Source organism: Mixophyes fleayi, chromosome 5, assembly GCF_038048845.1.
Source record: "Mixophyes fleayi isolate aMixFle1 chromosome 5, aMixFle1.hap1, whole genome shotgun sequence".
Lineage (NCBI taxonomy): Eukaryota > Metazoa > Chordata > Amphibia > Anura > Limnodynastidae > Mixophyes > Mixophyes fleayi.
In genome coordinates this window covers 192,369,591-192,389,256 of record NC_134406.1, presented here as the reverse complement: position 1 = coordinate 192,389,256, position 19,666 = coordinate 192,369,591, and the positions used below count along the sequence as shown (strand labels likewise).

The window sequence follows — 19,666 nt, the reverse complement described above, 5'->3', positions numbered from 1 at the left end:
AGCTTTAAATAAATACAATCAGTTATAGTTCACCAGCATTCCATAGATTGATGACATAAAGTAATACACTTCTTCGTAATGATTGTTTCAATGTACAAGTGTTAATACTTGCCAGTAAATTATGTACATCAGTGTAGATATTGATTAGAGGTTTCCCAAATACTATAATTAAAGTAGAAGGTGTGCCTAAAAGGTGTGAATGTTTGGCAATCATTAATCCATAAGTAATAAATATATTATTGTTATATTTAGACACGGACTCCTGTGTGTTTTCTGGTGTAGGACATTTTTCTTTGCACCCATCTGTATACATTGTGATGTTACTTTTCCCTTTGTGCTCTTTTCTGTTTAAAATACAGGTTATTACTCACAACAGCAGGACATAAGGAATAACTGAAAATACAGCCGTTCCTAATATATTTATACAGTTAGTGGTCATCATGTATTTTAATACACATTTAAATAAAAAAACAAAAACCTAATCAGTACACTGTGTATGTTAAGGAATTTAGACTGTAAGCTCCAATGGGGCAGGGACTGATGTGAATGAGTTCTCTGTACAGCGCTGCGGAATTAGATTATATAAATAAATGGTGATGATGATTATAAATACTATGTATGCAATACTGGACCCACAGTATGCTAACCTCTTACAATTACAGAAGGATCACACAGTCTGTCACACAATGACAATGTTTGTCATCATTGACACATGTTATTTTGCTACTTTCAGAGGTTACAAATGCATACAGGGGCATCAGAAAACATTATGGAATGTATTCTTTTGATCAATTATGTTTCCCATAAGTAACAAATGTATACAGGGTCATCTGCAAACATTATGGGATGAATTATGTTTCCCATAAGAAAATGCTGAACTTAGATTGACCCTAAAGCCTTGAAACTAAAAATGTTTCCTACCAAACTTTGGCCTGTCCTAGATGTTGTACACAATGCTTGAAATGGTCTCAGATAACAGCAGACCAAACTGATCAACAACATGGCAAAAGACAATAAACAGACAAACACAATACATCCTGGTGCGTTTTTCAGTAAGAGGATAAGTGGCAAGAAAAGGACATCTTGGGAATTAGTGAATTTACTTTAATAATTATGCTGATCAGGGTATAATGATGACACTAACAATGTAGCGACAGTGACATAGAATGGGAACACTGGGTGCATAATTATTCATGATTCCCTCACAACACGTAATCCTCACTCACTGAACAGTGCATTCTACCTATACTCAGAAATGTTCTTCCTAATCATCATCATCACCATTTATTTATATAGCGCCACTAATTCCGCAGTGCTGAAGAAGGAGACCCCCTCAGTTGGCTCACCTGCTCCCAATCCGCATATTACACCACAGTGCAGGGAACATTTACAGGACTGTAGATTTAAAACATTGTAATCTATTTTCTAAACAATATTGTGAAAGGTCCTTGTTGATATTTTTAAAACACCTAAATACAACCATACACAAATGATGTAATATGTATCACTGAACTTAACTGAAATTAAATGTGAGATAAATTAGTAAAATGATCATAAAAAGTAACATAAATAAAGAGGCAATTAGTACATAAAATTTAACAATAAAGTTTTATTATAATACAACATTCAAAGCCAAGTATTAACACAATCATGTTAAATCATACCACACTGAACATAATATACATACAAGTATCTAATACATTGCAGTTATTTAAAGTGGCAGGTAATACAATGTAATTATAGCGATATAATATTATTTATATTAGCAGATGTAGGGAGGTGTTAAGGTAAAATATAAAGACATAGCAACTCATACAAACATTTCAGTTGTACAATGTGTAGACTATACATTAAATTCTGCTATCTGATTTGTAAAACACCATGCCCTAGAATATGTACCATTAGTTTAATGTAACATATAAAGAAAATCACAGTCCACATAGAATACAAACATAGCTAAATATAATGCAAGCACTCAAAGTGAAAACTTTAACCCAAAGTGTTCCACTCTACAGCTGCTGCAGAATAACATCTCTTACTACTGTAAAGGCTACCATCCTATGGGCTAATGTCATTCTGCAGAAGGCAGGTAGCCCAAGAGGTGGGCTTCTATACTGTAAAAGGGCAGTGGCTGCCTGGCACAACCAGGTTGGGAGGTGCAAACATGTACTAATGTCCCAAGGCAGAATCTCTGACAAATCACAGAGTTGAACAGCGTGCCTGCTATCAATTACATTGCACTGACGGCAAGCAACCCCAACTACTGTTATTTTTTTTTGCAGAAACCCTGCAAGCTGCATCTGTTTAAGACGATCAATCTTGTCAAGATGTGGAATTTTCCCAAAGACTAGTAGCGCTATGAAAGAGCCTTGTCTGTAATGTGATTTTTAGGAGGTTAAAGAGTTTTTCCATCTTCGCATGGCTAATTATTGGCTATTAACAACCCTCCTGTATCCTTTATTAAATACATTGTTTTATGGTTTTAAATTCCTGCTGTTTTGTTTTGGCTATGTTTTTATATTATTAGACAGTGTGCATTCTCATTACTGGAGCTATAACACAAATGGTACACAATGTAGACAACACAGCAGATCAGTGTTGTATCCCACACACACTTTGATTCAAGGGCATGGCTGGAAAACACGACAGCCAGATTGAAAAACAAATTAGTAAATGTTGCAGGAGGTCATGTACAAGAAATTAGTTATTGGAAGGTAGAAATGTACCTATAACTACTTCAATGTGTTGCTAGGAAGCCAACAGTATTCCATGCAGTTTGCCTCAGTGATCAATAAATACTGCCCCAACTCTTGAATGCAGCTCAAGACCCACTGTATTGAAGAAATTACTAAACCTTCTCTGTTACATCTGGGATAATTATTAATGTGTCTCACACATTTCTTTTTAAAGTACCAAGACTCTGTTATCCTGCATAACAACAAAACATGGACTGCAGAGAGCTATAAAGGCTTAAGGATGGATTTTGGGTATTATCCCAATCAGGCACTTGTGATAACGTTATTATACCAGTACTCAGTTCATTTTGTTATGTGCCCTGAGTTCATACACATCAAGCTGATTACATACTGTATCAGAATGAAACTTCCTGAGTTAACACCATGTCAGTTTATTTCTGCCGTTCTCAGATGTGTTTCATGTGCTAGTGTAGGCTCAGATGGATTAATGGAGAATATTATACAGTGCAACTATTACCGCCACCGTCGGTGCCATATAAATGTGCCTGTACGCTCCTTTTAAAGTCTATGGTTTGTATATGAAAAGTACATTTCATAATTTGGCAACAATCATATTGTCACTTTTGAAATAAAACAGCATCAAAGGTTAATAATACAGTGTATAACGTGACTAGTACATTCCTGATACTATACTTGTGCCTGATAATTCAGTTTTTAGCTCAACATTACAAGGCGGTGCCCATCTAATTAGCTGTCAGATTGACCTCTTCCATAAACAAGCGATTGTTAAACTTAAACAAAGGAGCAGCTTGTGCTGAACATGTCCACAATACTGTTAGCCATGGTCTAAACAAACGACAAGTAATAATTACATTGCACAACAGAAATTCTTTTCTTATATAGCTTACTGGTGATTTGAAAACACATGTAAAATATAGGAATAATAAGGAAACAACTTCCTGATATTCATTAATTTGATCTTGGCTGCAGAAGGCATATCGTCAGCATTCAAGAACATTAAAAAAAAAATTACAGAAAGAAGTAACACGTCAATGCTGCAATAGGTCCTCCCTTATTGAAGTATGCTAATACAAGGTCAAAAATGAGCGCAAATGAATTATAGATGTGCAGTAAGCAGTCCACATATACTAATATGAGCATATATACAAAATATAGATCGTACCACAAAAATGGAATCTTGGTGTTTACTAAACACCAAGCTCTGGAATCAATAGTTCTACCAAAGAGAAATGTTTAATACATTTTGGCTGATTCCACTTCAATCAATGAAGAACATTTGAGAATTATATTCAAACATCTAAATGTATAACAGATAGGCAGCTTGAAAATGCATGTACCCGTATATATGTTCTAAATACTACTTATTTTCCATGGAGTTTGTATTCTTTTAAAATGTGCATGGCAGTGTATAGCAAACTTATTTTATTTAAAAAAAACTATATACATAAGAAACAGTAATGACATTTTCTTAAGTGAAACAATACAGAGTCAACAACTGGTGCACTGTTATATGTGAACTGATTGTTAGATAACTACCCTTCACAGTTCACTTATAGTACCTACTCAATAAATTTTAATAACCTTGTAATACCGAACCAGTATATTGATTATGTTTACAATGCTAAATTGGTTGTGGAGGGATTTGATGGGAGAGTATCACAAGTTGCAACCTCTTGATATTGATTACAACTTGTGACTGATCCTCCCGCCCCCCTAAGTTTTCATCCGGGGCTATGAGAAGAAGTGGAGAAGCCCCATGACAAGTGTCTACTGGCACCCATTAGGGTAGGTGTACATTAGATGGTAATACAGGTTTTTGTATTGAAATTCTAACTACATGTATATTCTGATGAAGATAGAAATCTGATCAATTTTAATTTACAAATACATCTTGAAGCTAAGGGAAAGATGATTCGGTAATGTAGCTCCTTATACAGCAGGTTTATGTTCTTTTGGTGATCTTGGCTGAGAGTTCATTGACTACCATTTATTCCAAGCTTAAGGTTCATACCTATTGGCATATTTTACATGCATTTTGATTGCATTTTTAAAGATAATGAAACTTGTGTAAAGAGACATGACACTAGAATTTACCACTAATAGCGTTTTTACTAGCGTTCCGTTCTGCTTTTGGAATGTATTTTGCTATGCTTGCATTTAAATAGCTACAGTGAGCTCCAAACTCTGGAGAAAGTGCTAGTAACAAATGCATGGCTTTTTCAATGAAAAGAACCCACTATTGCGTATGAAGCCTTATACTCTGATTGCATTGCAACCTTGTGCCATTCTTGCATCATTTCTCTATTGTCCTTGCACACTACTCAGATGTCATTCTTTTCTATACAAAAAATATGAAATGGTCATTTCAAGGGAAAACTTAGAGTCAGTGAAAGACAAAGAAGAGATCTCATTCAGGTAAATTACAAATTGCATTGGTGATGGCAATCATTTTTTACTTCAAGGCTATACTCCATACCTCAGGAAAAGTTATGGATTTTATTTTTAGGTAGTGATGGGAATATGACCTCTGTAAACAGATGCCAGGGCATGCATTTTCAACAAGCCTGTAAACTTGTAACATAAAAAAGATGGGCAATTAACAGATATAGCTCATCATGAAACAGGGCTTCCAAAATTAATCTAGTGTGGCATGGAACTATCAAGCAATGTAAAGATCCATTTATGAGCTTTAGTATTTTGGCATTACATAAAAAACACCATTTAAAATACACAGAATTTGATGCCTAAAGGACTTACTTTGATTATGCATTTAAAATATGATAATGATTCCATAAAGCAGATTACTATATTCAACAAGGAAATATACAATTGTATAAATTGTTAGTTGTTGACCACCAGTTTTATAATCATACATAGTACCATGATGTCTTGCTGACAAACAGCCTAGAAAACAGAATTTGATAGCAAGTACATGATTTGTCAGTTCTTTTTCTTTTCACCAAGGGCGGTGTGACACAGGTGCTGTTCTCAGCGTTAGAAGGGCCATGTCTACATTTTATAGAGTTTTTATCGTAGCTAGAAAAGTACAGTGCTGGATTTCAATTGGAGAGCATTTTATTGACCTGTTTGAGTACTCGCCCAAAATGCGTCTGACGGTGTTTTGAATAACCGCTTAAGCAACTAAACCGCTTGTGTGGCATCCTTTCCGTTTTACTGATAGAAATTAATGATTTCATTTTGGAGTAATTAGACCCTACAGTTTAAAAATGGAGTGACAGTGTCTGTGTGACACTGTGTTCTATGACTTTGCACCAATTTTGCTGTATTTTCTCAGAGCCTGAGATGCAATTTAAATGTTACAAAACAAATGAAAAAGTAACCCTTCACCAACCAAGACAGTCATTGCTGGTTGTATGGACAACAACAGCAAATAATTTGCTAGTTTAAATACAGTCTGTCCACAATGAGGGATTAACCATATTAATTATCTCTATGTAGTTTAAACTTCTCTTTATTTACCTTTGGGAGATGTTACTGCAGATTCCATTTTAATGCTTACAATATAAGAAAGGGTTAAGGAATTGATAAGTTATCTTTCTAAAAATAATAGTTATTACAAAATTGTAATAAACAGCCATATATAAAGGGCCGTGTTTTTAAAAGTTGTACTTCTGAAATGTTTCATTGTAAAAGAAAATAAATCAGATTTCATTCGATATCTGTCTAGAATGGTCCTGATAAAGCAGATCTATCTAAACCAACATATAAAGTACATATACTTTAGCGACACCATACAATGAGGAAAAGTCAAAGTATACTGTTGTAATAAACAGACGCATTTTCTGCCCTTACATTTTCATCTACACTTCTAAAACATTATAGTTGTTTACAGCAGAGGATGAAAAAATACTGTTAAATATTATAAAACAAAATTGGTGCTGTCTGATTTCTAGATTTTAGTTTAGTTGACATTCTTGTACTGTGTTATTATTGCAATGTTTGGGAGATGTAATGGGAAATAGCCACTTAGACATATTTCTTACGGTATAAGGCACCAAAATGGATAATCCAATAAATTATTATTTCCTAAGACATTGTACATATTTAAGTACAGACCAATGTTTTTTTAAAATTCTAGGAATGCAGAAAGCAGATCGTCAGTAAATCACATTTACACCTGCACCATATTTAGGATGATCGCTGCTAAAGCCACACCCGCAAAACAGAAAAACTTAAACAATTGCATTGGGAAAAACAATCCATACCAACACAATAACTAGATTACTCTGTGACAAGAACAAACCAATGCCTCATTCATTAAACAGTGATGTGTTACCTGCTAGTACCATTAAACACATCACAGTGTGATTACAGTGTTTAGTGAATGAGACATTAATGATTCATTGGATTGTCGCTAGGACAACATATTAGGTATAATCTAACAAAGCATGTCCTCTATGTCCCCAGTTCATTTGTCTCTTGCTATTATCTCTCTCTATTCCTCAGTGCTCACCTTTCCTGATCCCTTCCTAGGAACATGCCTGTCACCGCCAAAGAACCTGCCCAGTGAGTCAAGAAGACCAGAGTCCCTTTGTCTCCCGTGGGCTCCATGGCCATGCCTAGAGTGATCAGAAGTGCTTGCCGATGCCATTTGTTTTGATCCGTGACCGCGAGACAGTTTCTGTGATGCCATCAAATCCGTTTCTGGTGAAGTAGTTCCACTGTCCTCCGGGATGGTTTGAAGCTCATCTGACTCAGAGGGCCGATCTTTGAAGGTGTTGTCCTCCCTTCCTGGAGCATCTCGGGAAAAGAGGCGGATCAAATGTGGGCGAGAAGCAGCGTCAGCTGGGTTGGCACCCTTCCAATCATTCTTGGGCTCTTCTGTGCTTGTGGAGTCAGTCACCGCCGTGCTCTTGGATGAGGTGCCATTGTTCTGGTTCACATCTGCTGCAAATAATAAGAGGGAGATGTGAATGCAGGGCTGTGAAAAGAAAACAATGATTCCTTCTTCCCACTATCCTGATCTAGCTATTTCACGCAAAGCCCTCAGAATATGTTCATGGCATTTTCAAGTAAGGAATTAAAAGGGAGAATCTTTCTAAAGAATTAAAAGCTACTTCAGTTTCCAAAAAGGGTTTTTTCTTGGTTAGCAACATTTTTGTAACTTGTGTCAATCTGGTTATTTGTGGCTAAATGTATACACATTATATTGCAAGTGATTTAATTAATCACTATTAGGCAATATTTGCAAAACTCAATCAGATAAACTGATTATACTATACTATCCTAATAAACAGAACTGCAAGAAAAACACCTAAACTTACAGTCTAGATCTACAGTGTTGTTGCTAAATTAAAGCACCTAAGTAAACAAGCTGCCATATAAGCCTTATCTCGATAAATCACAGCAATTAGGTAATTACCACATCTAAAAATACTAAACTGCTATGTAACTGTTTGGGATGATTAATTGAGAATTAGAAAGTTGCTCCATCTTCCTGGCTCCTTTAAAGAAGAAAGCCAGCCAGAGTTTTATTTTAGTTCCCTTGTCTCATAATCTGTACAAGTTCAGAGTACCTTCAGTAATTTAGGAGTTACACCTTAATGCACCTGCTCACAGCATATATTCTCCTTCCATGCTCAAACAACATACTGACTCCCAAACCAACATCACTGTATGGACTGGATCATAGAGCAACACTAAGCACTTAGGGCCCGATTTTGAGTTAGAAGCAAAGCAAAAAAAAGGAGCAATTTTGCACTTGGACAAACCATGTTACAATGTTAGGGGAACAAATTTACTTATTTTATTGCACGCAAGGAAAATACAGGCTGTTTTTTCATGTAGCACACACATACTTGATATTTTTATTTTTACACTGAAGATTAAAGTTGATCTAGGACATGACGTGTCACAACTATAAATCTTTCCCTACATTTTAAATTTACTACCCCCTCTAATGCAACATTGTTTTGCCCAGGTGCAAATTTGCTCTTTTTCTTTGCTTTGCTCCTAACTCAAAATCAGGCCCTTAATGTGGCTACATCAATATGCAATCTGTGGCAGAGCATGTATCAAACTATATTTTCCTATAGATTATAAGCATGCGAGAGGGCCATCTTGCCTCTTTGTCTGTTGGTAATAGTCATTTATTACAATATTTGTAAGGTGCTGTGAACTATGCTGGTGCTCTATAAATAAATGTTAATAATAATATGAATTTGTTGCTCTATTAGTTTGGGTGACACAATAGAGAGTATTGCAGATTTATGTGATGGGGCAGAGTTTTTACACCATGAAAAAGGCCCAGATCTAACAAAATTGTTTATTACTATGATAGCAAATTATAATTATTGCTGCAATTAGCAAAACTTAGTCCCCTGCGTGATAACATGTCATATAACTTCCATATAAATGAGTTCATACACAAAATACAGACCTATTTCTCTGTCTACTTCAGTGATAGGCAACCTGATACACTTCAGGGCCCGCTTGGCTCTCTAGCCTCTAAAAGGGCCGCACATCATCCTTAGTCTCAGTAATAAGTACAAACAATACATTTAATCAAAGATAGAGACACTTATCTGTAATAACATACCAGGAGGCGTTTTAAACAAGTGCTACAAGCTATAACATACAGCGATAAACTAGGAAGGAGCTGGTGGCTGCAGGTGAAGGCTTGGAGAGCCGCCTAGAAGCAGAAGTACTGTAACACAATTACATAGTTTGGAGGCATGCAATTTATTTAAGATCAGAGAAGCAAAAAAATATGACACTTCAAAAATATACCCCCAATGCCTCCTTACTTTCTGGAGTTATAGAATAGCTAAGTGAGAAGCAGCAGTACAAAGCAATACAAGAATGTGATAGAAGAATGACCTAACTTTCACTTTTGAAAAACATGTATGTTTCATTTTCCAACATAGAAGCTCAATGATCATACCAACAAGATTAGTGATGGACAAAAGGCGGCCCTCCAAGCCTTCCCTGGCGGCTCTCAACTCCTTTCTGCCTTGATGTCAGATGTTTGTTATAGCTTGTAACAGTTGTTTAGAACGCCTGCTGGTATGTTATTACAGATAGGTGTCTCTATCTTTGATTAAATGTATTGCTTTTACTTATCACTGGGATTAAGGGTGATATGCGGCCTTTTAAAAGGATATGAGAGCCAAGCGGGCCCTGAAGTGTATCAGGTGGCCTATCACTGAAGTAGATGGAGAAATAGGTCTGTACTTTGTGTATGAACTCATTTATATGGAAGTTAGATGACATGTTATCACACAGGGACCTGTTTTGTAAAATTTTAGTAATTGCTAAACCGGGTCAGTCTTGACGTTAAACACAGACACACACACGCGCACACACACACACACACACACACACACACACACACACACACACACACACACACACACTCATGTTAAATGTAATTTTATAATGTTGTTTTTTAACAAAATTAATAAAATTTATAATAATAATGAAATATTTAAACATTACTGCCTTAAATTAATCTACTAAGAGAGCAATAAAGTGCACATGCAATTGTATATCAACATGAAACAGAAATGGCTACTATGAATTTAAATCAAATGCCTCACAATAGACATTGGAATTTTAGTGATGGCAATACAAATGCAGTTTCCAGGTTGTGCTTTGCTATTGACAGATTGACATGGCACCCCTTTTTATCTGTTGCTCAAACTAATGTAAACATTTTGTCCACCCAATATAAAAGATAAAAACATCTTTATATCTGCCAGTACCAAGAAACCAGTTATTTATATCTTCTGCTCTGTCTTTACTCCATATGTCTTCCTGGAGTTCTTGAAGCATTGGTACTTTGTGTTTATTGTTCTGTACTTTGTCACCCTGTTTTGTACTACTGTTTGTACTGTGTACGGCGCTGCAGAAACCTTGTGGCGCCCAACAAATAAAGGATAATAATAATAATAATAATAATTTATATATCCCTACATCTCACTGTCAACCAGCTGCCTCATTATAACATCCTGTGTAGTTTATACAACCAGTATCAGTAATTTATCTAACCATATGGAAGCAAAGCTTAAATATCCAATGATACCTACTAAGATACCAGCATACTGCTAGGCCAAAAATAATGCCTGTCATCCCATGTGATGACATGTTTGTCAATCCATTAAAACATTTTCTCTTTCTTTTATTTTGGATGTCAAATGCACCAACAAAGTTAAACTCAATAGCGATTTCTGTCCGTTAATGATCCACTGTGCTAAATCACGCTATACGTGGACTCATGTATGTACAGTTTTGGTCTGTTTTCCATCAGGTAACAGATAACAAAGCTAACTTGATGAAAAATGGGCCATAGTTACACAGTCCTGCACCCATGTACAACCAAAGTGGATCACAATGGAGCTTGTGTGCATGACCCATGAAATCTCATTCCTTATTCCTCTTTTAACCCAGGGACATCAGGAGTTGAATGTTTTGTAAAATTACCTCTCCAAGTTACAGATTTCAAGGAAATATATGGGACTGTTTAGCTTCTTAAATATACTGAGGTTTTACTAAACCATGCAATATCATGGAAACATACACACTTGACTTCAATATGAAATAAACATGTCACAACTGTGTGCGATCATCCAAATACAGTATATGATTAGCATTAGAAGGTATAAAACTAGAAGAATAATTTACAAAAGAGGCGGCATTGAGTCACAGACTATAGAAATTTTAGGAATACAACTGTTCCACATGAAAAGCCATAAGATGCATCTGAGCAGTTTGGACAAAGCAACCATTGTATAGGAAACACACTATCTTGCATATTAATACAGTACCAACAGACTCTTTTTGTTTGTTAAAAATAGCTACACACATTAATACAAAGAATATTTATGCGACAAGTACATTTTTCTTCTTCCCTTTAAAAGCAAAAATAAGTCACAAAACTACAAGCTGTTTTCAGTAAAATATTTTTAAAATAATATTCAATATATGAAACCTGAAATTCATAATCCCATGTTAGTATCAGTATAAAACAAGTCCCTGGAACATTATGATCATATAAATACTGGCCATCCACAGGTTTTGTTCTTTCTGGCTTTGTGATTAATACCTTTGTTTGTATGAAATAGTTTTATTATTATATATTTCACATAGACCTGAACATATAAAAGCAGATGTTTGTAGCATACTTGCTTTAAGCTACTTTTACCATACAGTCATCATATTTAGGTGTACGTTGCCTTCACTTTCCATCCCAAACTGAGTTTTCAGACTCACATTAGTGTGTGGAGTATATTTACTGAGTAGGATGGCCATTGATAAAGCGCAAGAACAGAGAATATATTCATACTAGCTTGCATAGGCAAAGCATAATCTAAAAATGAAAAAAGATAAAAAGGATAACATTTCCAGCATGCAGTCTGCTCATTGCTGTGACTATAATACCCAAGTAGTTAATGCACCAAATAGTACTAGAATGATATAGTGCAGTCACTAATAGTAAGAACTGCACTATGTAGTACTAGAATTATATAGTGCAGTCACTATTAGTAACAACTGCACTATGCAGTACTAGAATTATATAGTGCAGTCACTATTAGTAACAACTGCACTATGTAGTACTAGAATTATATAGTGCAGTCACTATTAGTAACAACTGCACTATGTAGTACTAGAATTATATAGTGCATTCACTATTGGTGTATTAGCAACGACTGCACTATGTAGTACTACAATTATATAGAGTAGTACTATAAATGCACAGCAGTGACTACACTGTATGGTATTATGACTATATAGTACTGTACCTATTTTGGCAATTATAAAGGGACAGCAATGAGCAGACAGGGTCCTGGAAAAAAACCACAGTGATATTTCAAATAGGAGAAGGAGGTGGTAACTAAACCTTTTTAAGGTACGGACACCTTTAAATTTGCTACAAATTCTCACTTAATATATGCCTTTTTTAAATAGTAAAAAGTGTGTTTATTCTGGAATAAAACGTTGGTGTCCTATGTCTTGGAGATGTTTTACTGAAAGTAGTTTAGCATTATCTGTAGTAAAACTGACAACTAAGAGAAACAGCTTCTTAGGGCTTATCATAATCTGTAATTTTACCTAATTAAAAGAAGCATCACAGCTGCTCTTGCTTAAAATAATAAATGAAAATAAGTGGATATTTGGTATCTATGCAATAATAACTTATACCCATCCAATTCACTGAACACAACACCCCCTCCCCCCAGAGTGAACAAAACATTTCATTATCAATGAACAAAACTGCCAATATGTGAACAAGTTATAAATAATGGCAGAATATGTGCAAATCACTAATGTGCAATAACTGGTATAATTAAGCATCTCTCTGACACTGGATTATTTTTTTCAGTTGGAAAAACACTACAAAACATACAAAGTTTTTAAAGCCAGCATTTTGTTGCGTAGAGTTCCTTTAAGGTCTAGAGAGGCTTTACTTTATTTTCCAGTTGTGTAATGAGCATGTTAATGGAGAGTTCAGTCACTCGGTTGGAGCCAATGCCATGTGTGGTGCATTCACATTAATGTCATTTATCTTCTACTACCCTTTGGAAGACTGAGCAGCTCCCCGTGGTTCACAAAATATGAATATATTGTAGAGAATATCTCCATCACACTGTGCCCTTTTGCTACGTTGTCACCAGTGACACTTCTAATAAGCAACATGATCTGCAGCTCTGGTGATTGCCTTAATGTGCCATTCAAACTGCAAGCCTTACTTACAGAATAATGTAAGAATATCAAGCAGAGGAGATACTTTACCAATGAACCAGGAAACTGCATGATCCATTTGACCCAATCTAGTATATGAGAAGTGTTTGATTGACATGTGTTTATTACATTTCCCCAATGGGGTTAATTAACTGCATAACCACTGTATAACCACTGTATAACCACAGAAAAATGAAAGCCTAGTTATATATTATAACAGTATACTGTATAGTTATAATCCTGACACCTCTGTTAAAGAAAATATTAGATGTTTAAAAGGAAGATATAATCAAACATAGTTTGTTATACATTAAAGAAAGTGAAATCTATACAATATGATACCAGCATAGGAAAGTACAAAAAGTAAAAACATGCCACATTGTCACAAAAAACTCCACTAAACACATCCACTCACCAATAACAACACCATACACCCACCCACACTAACATTCTAACAAGTTTAGCTCAGGCTTTCCTGATCCGCCGGACTTACCTGTCCGGCGGATCAGGAAAGCCTGAGCTAAACTGTGACCAAGCTAAGCTGTGACCAACACAATCCCCTCTGCCTCCTCCCACTACCTCATTCCTTTATCTTAAACTCCTGCCTTCCAAACCTACCCTGTTCCTATATCTCTCAGGTGCTGGGTTGTTGATTCTAATTTAGACAGCTGATTGGACCTAGATGCAAGCAACACAAATATACCCAATTCCTGTTTTAAGTTCATATTAGTGCTCTGAATGATGGACAGCTCAACAGAACAATGCTGTTGTTACTATAGGCCACAGTTTGGGCCTACATGCAATCAATTTGAGTAGCCTATACCAATGCATGTGTGTGCCGTAGGTGTGTATGTATTGGGCATAATATACGTGTGGCTAGAAAAAGTCAAAACCTTTTCCTTGCAATTGCAGGTGTTTGTTATGTAAAGCCTGAAATCAAGATGAATCATTAAGACCTTTTTTCACCTTTAATGTAACCTTGTGACCTTTATTTGTTTTTCAAGTGTTTTTAAGAAAAATAACTGAAAGTAAAAAAAAAACTACAACAAACATTGTAGCACACCCCTAAACTAATACTTTGTGGAAGCAGCTTATGCTTTTATTATAGTAGTGTTTTTGATTATCCACATGGAAAGTGAAATTTCTCTTCATCTTTCTGACAGTGGCCAGCAGGTGTCAATGTGTCTTATTTGATATTTGAAGCTATTCTTAATGCCAGTGGTTCCCAAACTTTTTCATTTTGAGGCACCCTTAGAGTCTCCATAATTTTTTCAAGGCACCCCTCCAAAATAATTACCGAGCAGTCCCGTTTTTTAAGTATTTGAGTCAAAATAACGTAATAAGTATTTAGATTAGGACAGAAATACTTAGTAAATTGTGTGCAAAAATAATATACATAAATCCAAGGGAAAATAATATTTTTATATATTGTTTTCAATTATATTTCTGTCAAAGAATAATTTACAGCTAATATTGAGAGGAATAAGATCAAACAAAATAAAACAACATAATGTACAAAAATCATCACACTGTGCCCCTTCACCTTTACACTGTGCCCCTTCATCCACACACTCTGTGCCCCTCTTCATCTTCACTGTCTGCCCTTCTTCATCCTCACTGTCTGCCCCTCTTCATCCTCACTGTCTGCCCCTCTTCATCCTCACTGTCTGCCCCTCGTCATCCACACACTGTCTGCCCCTCGTCATCCACACACTGTCTGCCCCTCGTCATCCACACTGTCTGCCCCTTTTCATCCACACACTGTCTGCCCCTCTTCATTCACACACTGTCTGCCCCTCGTCATCCACACACTGTCTGCCCCTCGTCATCCACACACTGTCTGCCCCTCTTCATCCACACACTGTCTGCCCCTCTTCATCCACACACTGTCTGCCCTTCGTCATCCACACACTGTCTGCCCCTCTTCATCCACACACTGTCTGCCCCTCTTTATCCACACACTGTTTGCCCCTCTTCATCCTCACTCTGCTCCCTGCTTCATTCTTTTGCCCCTCCATTGCTGTTTTATTTCACCTTCTTTTAGAATTAAGGCCAAAAAGTTAAATCTTGGTCTAATTAGATCAGAAAAATCTTCTATGAAGTTCGAAAAAGTAACAAGACTTTAATATACAACAGTAGGAATACAAACCGATGTTTTAGAAACTCAAACAATGGAGTATGGAAGAGCAGAACTAATTTTAGGTTTTTATGAAGATGGGAGAAGTTACAGCATGTCAACTGCCCAGATATTTTCTTCCACACAAAAATAGCACAGATGTTACAAGTAAAATGTCAAAGTCATTTCTGAAAGGTTGCTATATTTTAATGCACACAAATTTGGACATTTTATGCAAAATTGAAGTGAATGTGTTTTGCCAGCTCACATGTTGCAGTTTTTTAGGGCTTCCACACTAGGTATATGAATAACTACATGTCTAAATGAACTTAACCTATTTTTTTAATGTTAATCAACTTATTACTAATATATGTTATGCTAACCACTGTGCAGCTGTGGGGCCTTGGATTCTGACCCCGGGTGTTATCTTGTATGTTATTCACATGGGTTTAAACTGGGAGCTCCACCCACACTGCAAACAGAAGTTTGGTGGGTTAACTAACCTTAGTGCAACATATGATATTGGTGTTATATAAATAAAGGATTATATTAATAATAATAATAATAATATTAATAATAATGTTGTGGTAGCTATAATGTCTTATTTTACTACCTTAACCACTAAACTGAATAAAGCGTTTTGTAACCTGTTAGTCCTTTTATCTGTTAACCCCTTCATGACTACATTAAAATCCATGGTCATTGCACTAATGCTCTAAATAACATAGCTCACAACAATGAATGAATCTCCAGTGTGTGCTATTTTACAAGGGTGCAGCCCACAGATTAGAAAGAGAGTGGGTCCAAACCTCCAGCAAATCCTCCCTATTGTTAAAATACTTCTGGTTATGCTTGAAGTTGCCTAGAACTAGAAAGGAACTTGCATGAAACAAAAAGGCCCATGGTTTACTACTGGTGGGATTTGCTATGACAGAAATTCTAAAGCTATGAGAAGAATGTGGCTTCAATCCAAACAGCCTGCAGATTTTCTCTTTCCAATTGTTAAATAAATGGATTCTGTCGGCCCACCCATACAAAATCAAAATGTTTCTTTGTTTTCGGAAACCATACATATTTTACCAGTCTCGGACACAAAGAAGACATGGATAATATGTACATCCATCTTTTTTATCTTTTTAGACTATACAAAAATCTACTTGGAGTTCTTGTATGTCCTATTTTAGTATGGATTTTATACTAAGCATTAAAGTAGACTAGCCATATTTACATAAAGCCACATTGGAGTCTTTAATCAACTTGAAAACTGTTTAGTTTGCCTAGTTCAGTGTGCGTTTACACAGGAAAAACTTCTATAAATACTATTTTATACATCCACCAAGAGCGACAGTAAAAGGCGACCATCTATTTTAACTAAAATCCATATAGACAATTTGAGACAAAATATTATATTCAAAATATTGGGACATATCATTCACAAATGCAATTAAAATGTGAGCTTTTTATTGCATGGACCATTTACCTACTGTATTTTGCATCACTACTTGTAGTTTGTCACACACATACATTTTGTGGTGCCCTATAGATAAACATGTACAAACATAAAATAAAGTGCAGTGGTCTGTTTATAAATAAAAGAGAAGGGACAGATACAAGGGTAAATGGCTGAGGAAATAACAAAAAAACGAATTGTTAATGGAACAAATGTCAAACAAGACATGCAGGTTTTAAGTACACCTAAGCTACAATATGCTAATTTGTATTCCATAGGACTATACAGACGTAATAGACATAGTAATTGGTTCATTGACTGACAGCAGACTTTTAAGCTTCAATATATATATTAAAAAAAGCAAAACAAAATAAATAAAAAAAAAAGAAAAATGCCCAAGGTTCAGTTGAAGGTACACATCGCTGTCAGTGCTTTATCTTCCATATAAAACAATTCCATTTTGCTGCTGGAGCAATAGTCATGCAGCCTATCAATTTACTAGAAATCAATGACATCAGTGTGGCTTTAAGCATTCAGCTTAGAATAGATCACACATGATGTTCTGGTGTCTTAGCAGGCCAGTCAGAACATGCAATACGGCAGTCTATTTTAAAATAAATTGTTACCCAATACACAGAAATAAACTACAAGTTATTGCTGAAATCTGATTCAGCAAGTGTAAACATAAAAACAGAAGATATCTGATAAAACAATTCAGACCTAAATGGAAGTCCAAATAAAGAGCAGAGAGATCTTGATTTAATCAGCTTTACCCAAAAATCTATTTAACTTCGGTGTTCAATCTTCAATCTGCTGGTTATTTGTGGTTTAAATTGTATAATGGCTATAAACACAATGTTTCGAATACAGACTCAATCTTTCAACAATAAAAATATAAAATAAAAAAGCTACATTCTTCAATGAGTTGAAAAGCACAAATGGAGAGAAGGCAGGTAAAAGTCAATTTTGTCCACTGATTGTTGCTTCTATCTGCTAAGTGTTTGATAAAATCAACTAAATCAGATTTGTTCAAGGAAATGAGACATTTTCAAAGCACAAACAAAATAAAATATTATAAGCTACTCTTTTGCAATAAAGATATTTCTCGTCTTTTGGGCAAGAGGGTGGGGTAGGCACAATGCTGTTATGTTGGTCACAGGGCTGTGTATAATGTGCATGAGGCTGGTGGGCATTAGGGTGATCTGCTGAGCACAGGGTTATGTTGGGTGGGCATGAGGCTATTATACTGGACACAGAGTACTCTATAGTGGGCGTAAGCGCTACTATGCACATATGTAACATTTTTGCTATTTCATCTGTATTACACACAGTGCACTATATACAGTACGCAGTATATCACCATACCACACATTATTAATTTTGTGTTGCACCAGATATCAAATTTAGATATTCCGTATACCCTATTTACTTTAACAGTGGCGTCCCATGCTATCCACTCTCCACTACGTAGGTTCAAAAAAAAGTAGAACTCTATAAGAAGTTAGACAGCACTTCACCACCAAGATATATCATTTTTTACATTTCAATTGCTAATGGGTCATTTTCATTAGCTGTCTGCAGAACAGAAGGGAAAGTATAATTCAGCGGGCTGTATCCAACAGTTCCCTTTCCTGCAAACTTTATATCCCAGGGGGCCTAACATTTGTCCGACAGCAGAAAGTTTTAACATTTTAGTTTTTCCGTAAAAAGATTCATCCATGTAAAATATGACGAATGCTAGAAGGTTGCTGCAGAAGTGCATTTGTATTGTTTAATGACATCTTGTTTGCAGGGTTATTCCTCCTATACTTGATAGCTGATTTGTACACTGAAATTTAAAGTTGATATTTGTGTGCTACATGAAAAACAGTCAGTATTTAACTTATGTGTAAAGCAGAAAACTAATTTTCACCCCTTGCATTGTAACATGGTTTTGTCCAGGAGACTTAAATAACAAGTTTCTCAAGTTAAGATCCTTATTGAATCAGGCCCCAGGTTCTCATCTTGTCTCACTGCCCCAAAGACGCTTTACACAGAGGGGTTAAAAAACGAGGGGGGGGGCAGCTTTACACAGAGGGGTTAAAAAACGGGGGGGGGGGGGGGTGGCAGCTTTACACAGAGGGGTTAAAAAATGGGGGGGCAGCTTGACACAGAGGGGTTAAAGAAAAGAGGGACAATAGCAGCATGGCACGGAGGGGTTAAAGAGAAGAGAGAAAAGAGCAGCATGGCACAGGGTTAAAGAAAGAAAGGAGAAACGTAGAGAGGCACAGGGGGTTAAAGAAAGGAGGGACAAAAGCAGCATGGCACAGGGGGTTAAAGAAAGGAGGGACAAAAGCAGCATGGCACAGGGGGTTACAGAAAGGGGGACAGAGGCAGCATTGCACAAGGGGTTAAAGAAAGGAGGGACAAAGGCAGCATTGCACAGGGGGTTAAAGAAAGGAGGGACAAGCAGCATGGCACGGGGGTTAAAGAAAGGGGGACAGAGGCAGCATGGCACAGGGGTTTAAAGAAAAGAGGAACAAAGACAGCATGGCACAGGGGGATGATGAAAGGAGGGGGAAAAGGCAGCATGGCACAGGGGGATGAAGAAAGGGGCAAAGGCAGCATGGAGGGCGCAGTGTGATCATAAGGGGGCATAGCATGGTGATGATAAAGGGGCACAGTAATGTGTGTGTGATGGCA

The 19,666-nt window shown here is 36.3% G+C and overlaps 1 protein-coding gene across 4 annotated transcripts in view; it reads right to left on the bottom strand.

Moving 5' to 3' along the window:
- The window catches only part of MBP (myelin basic protein), a 136,240-nt gene that overhangs the window by 29,462 nt on the left and 87,112 nt on the right, over positions 1-19,666 (bottom strand). For 3 of the 4 annotated variants that reach the window (XM_075213210.1, XM_075213209.1, XM_075213207.1), the window contains one exon: positions 7,192-7,625. In XM_075213210.1, the coding sequence (XP_075069311.1) occupies positions 7,192-7,625 (434 nt within the window). The remainder of the gene's footprint in view (positions 1-7,191; positions 7,626-19,666) is intronic. The other variant, XM_075213208.1, reaches the window with a different exon arrangement.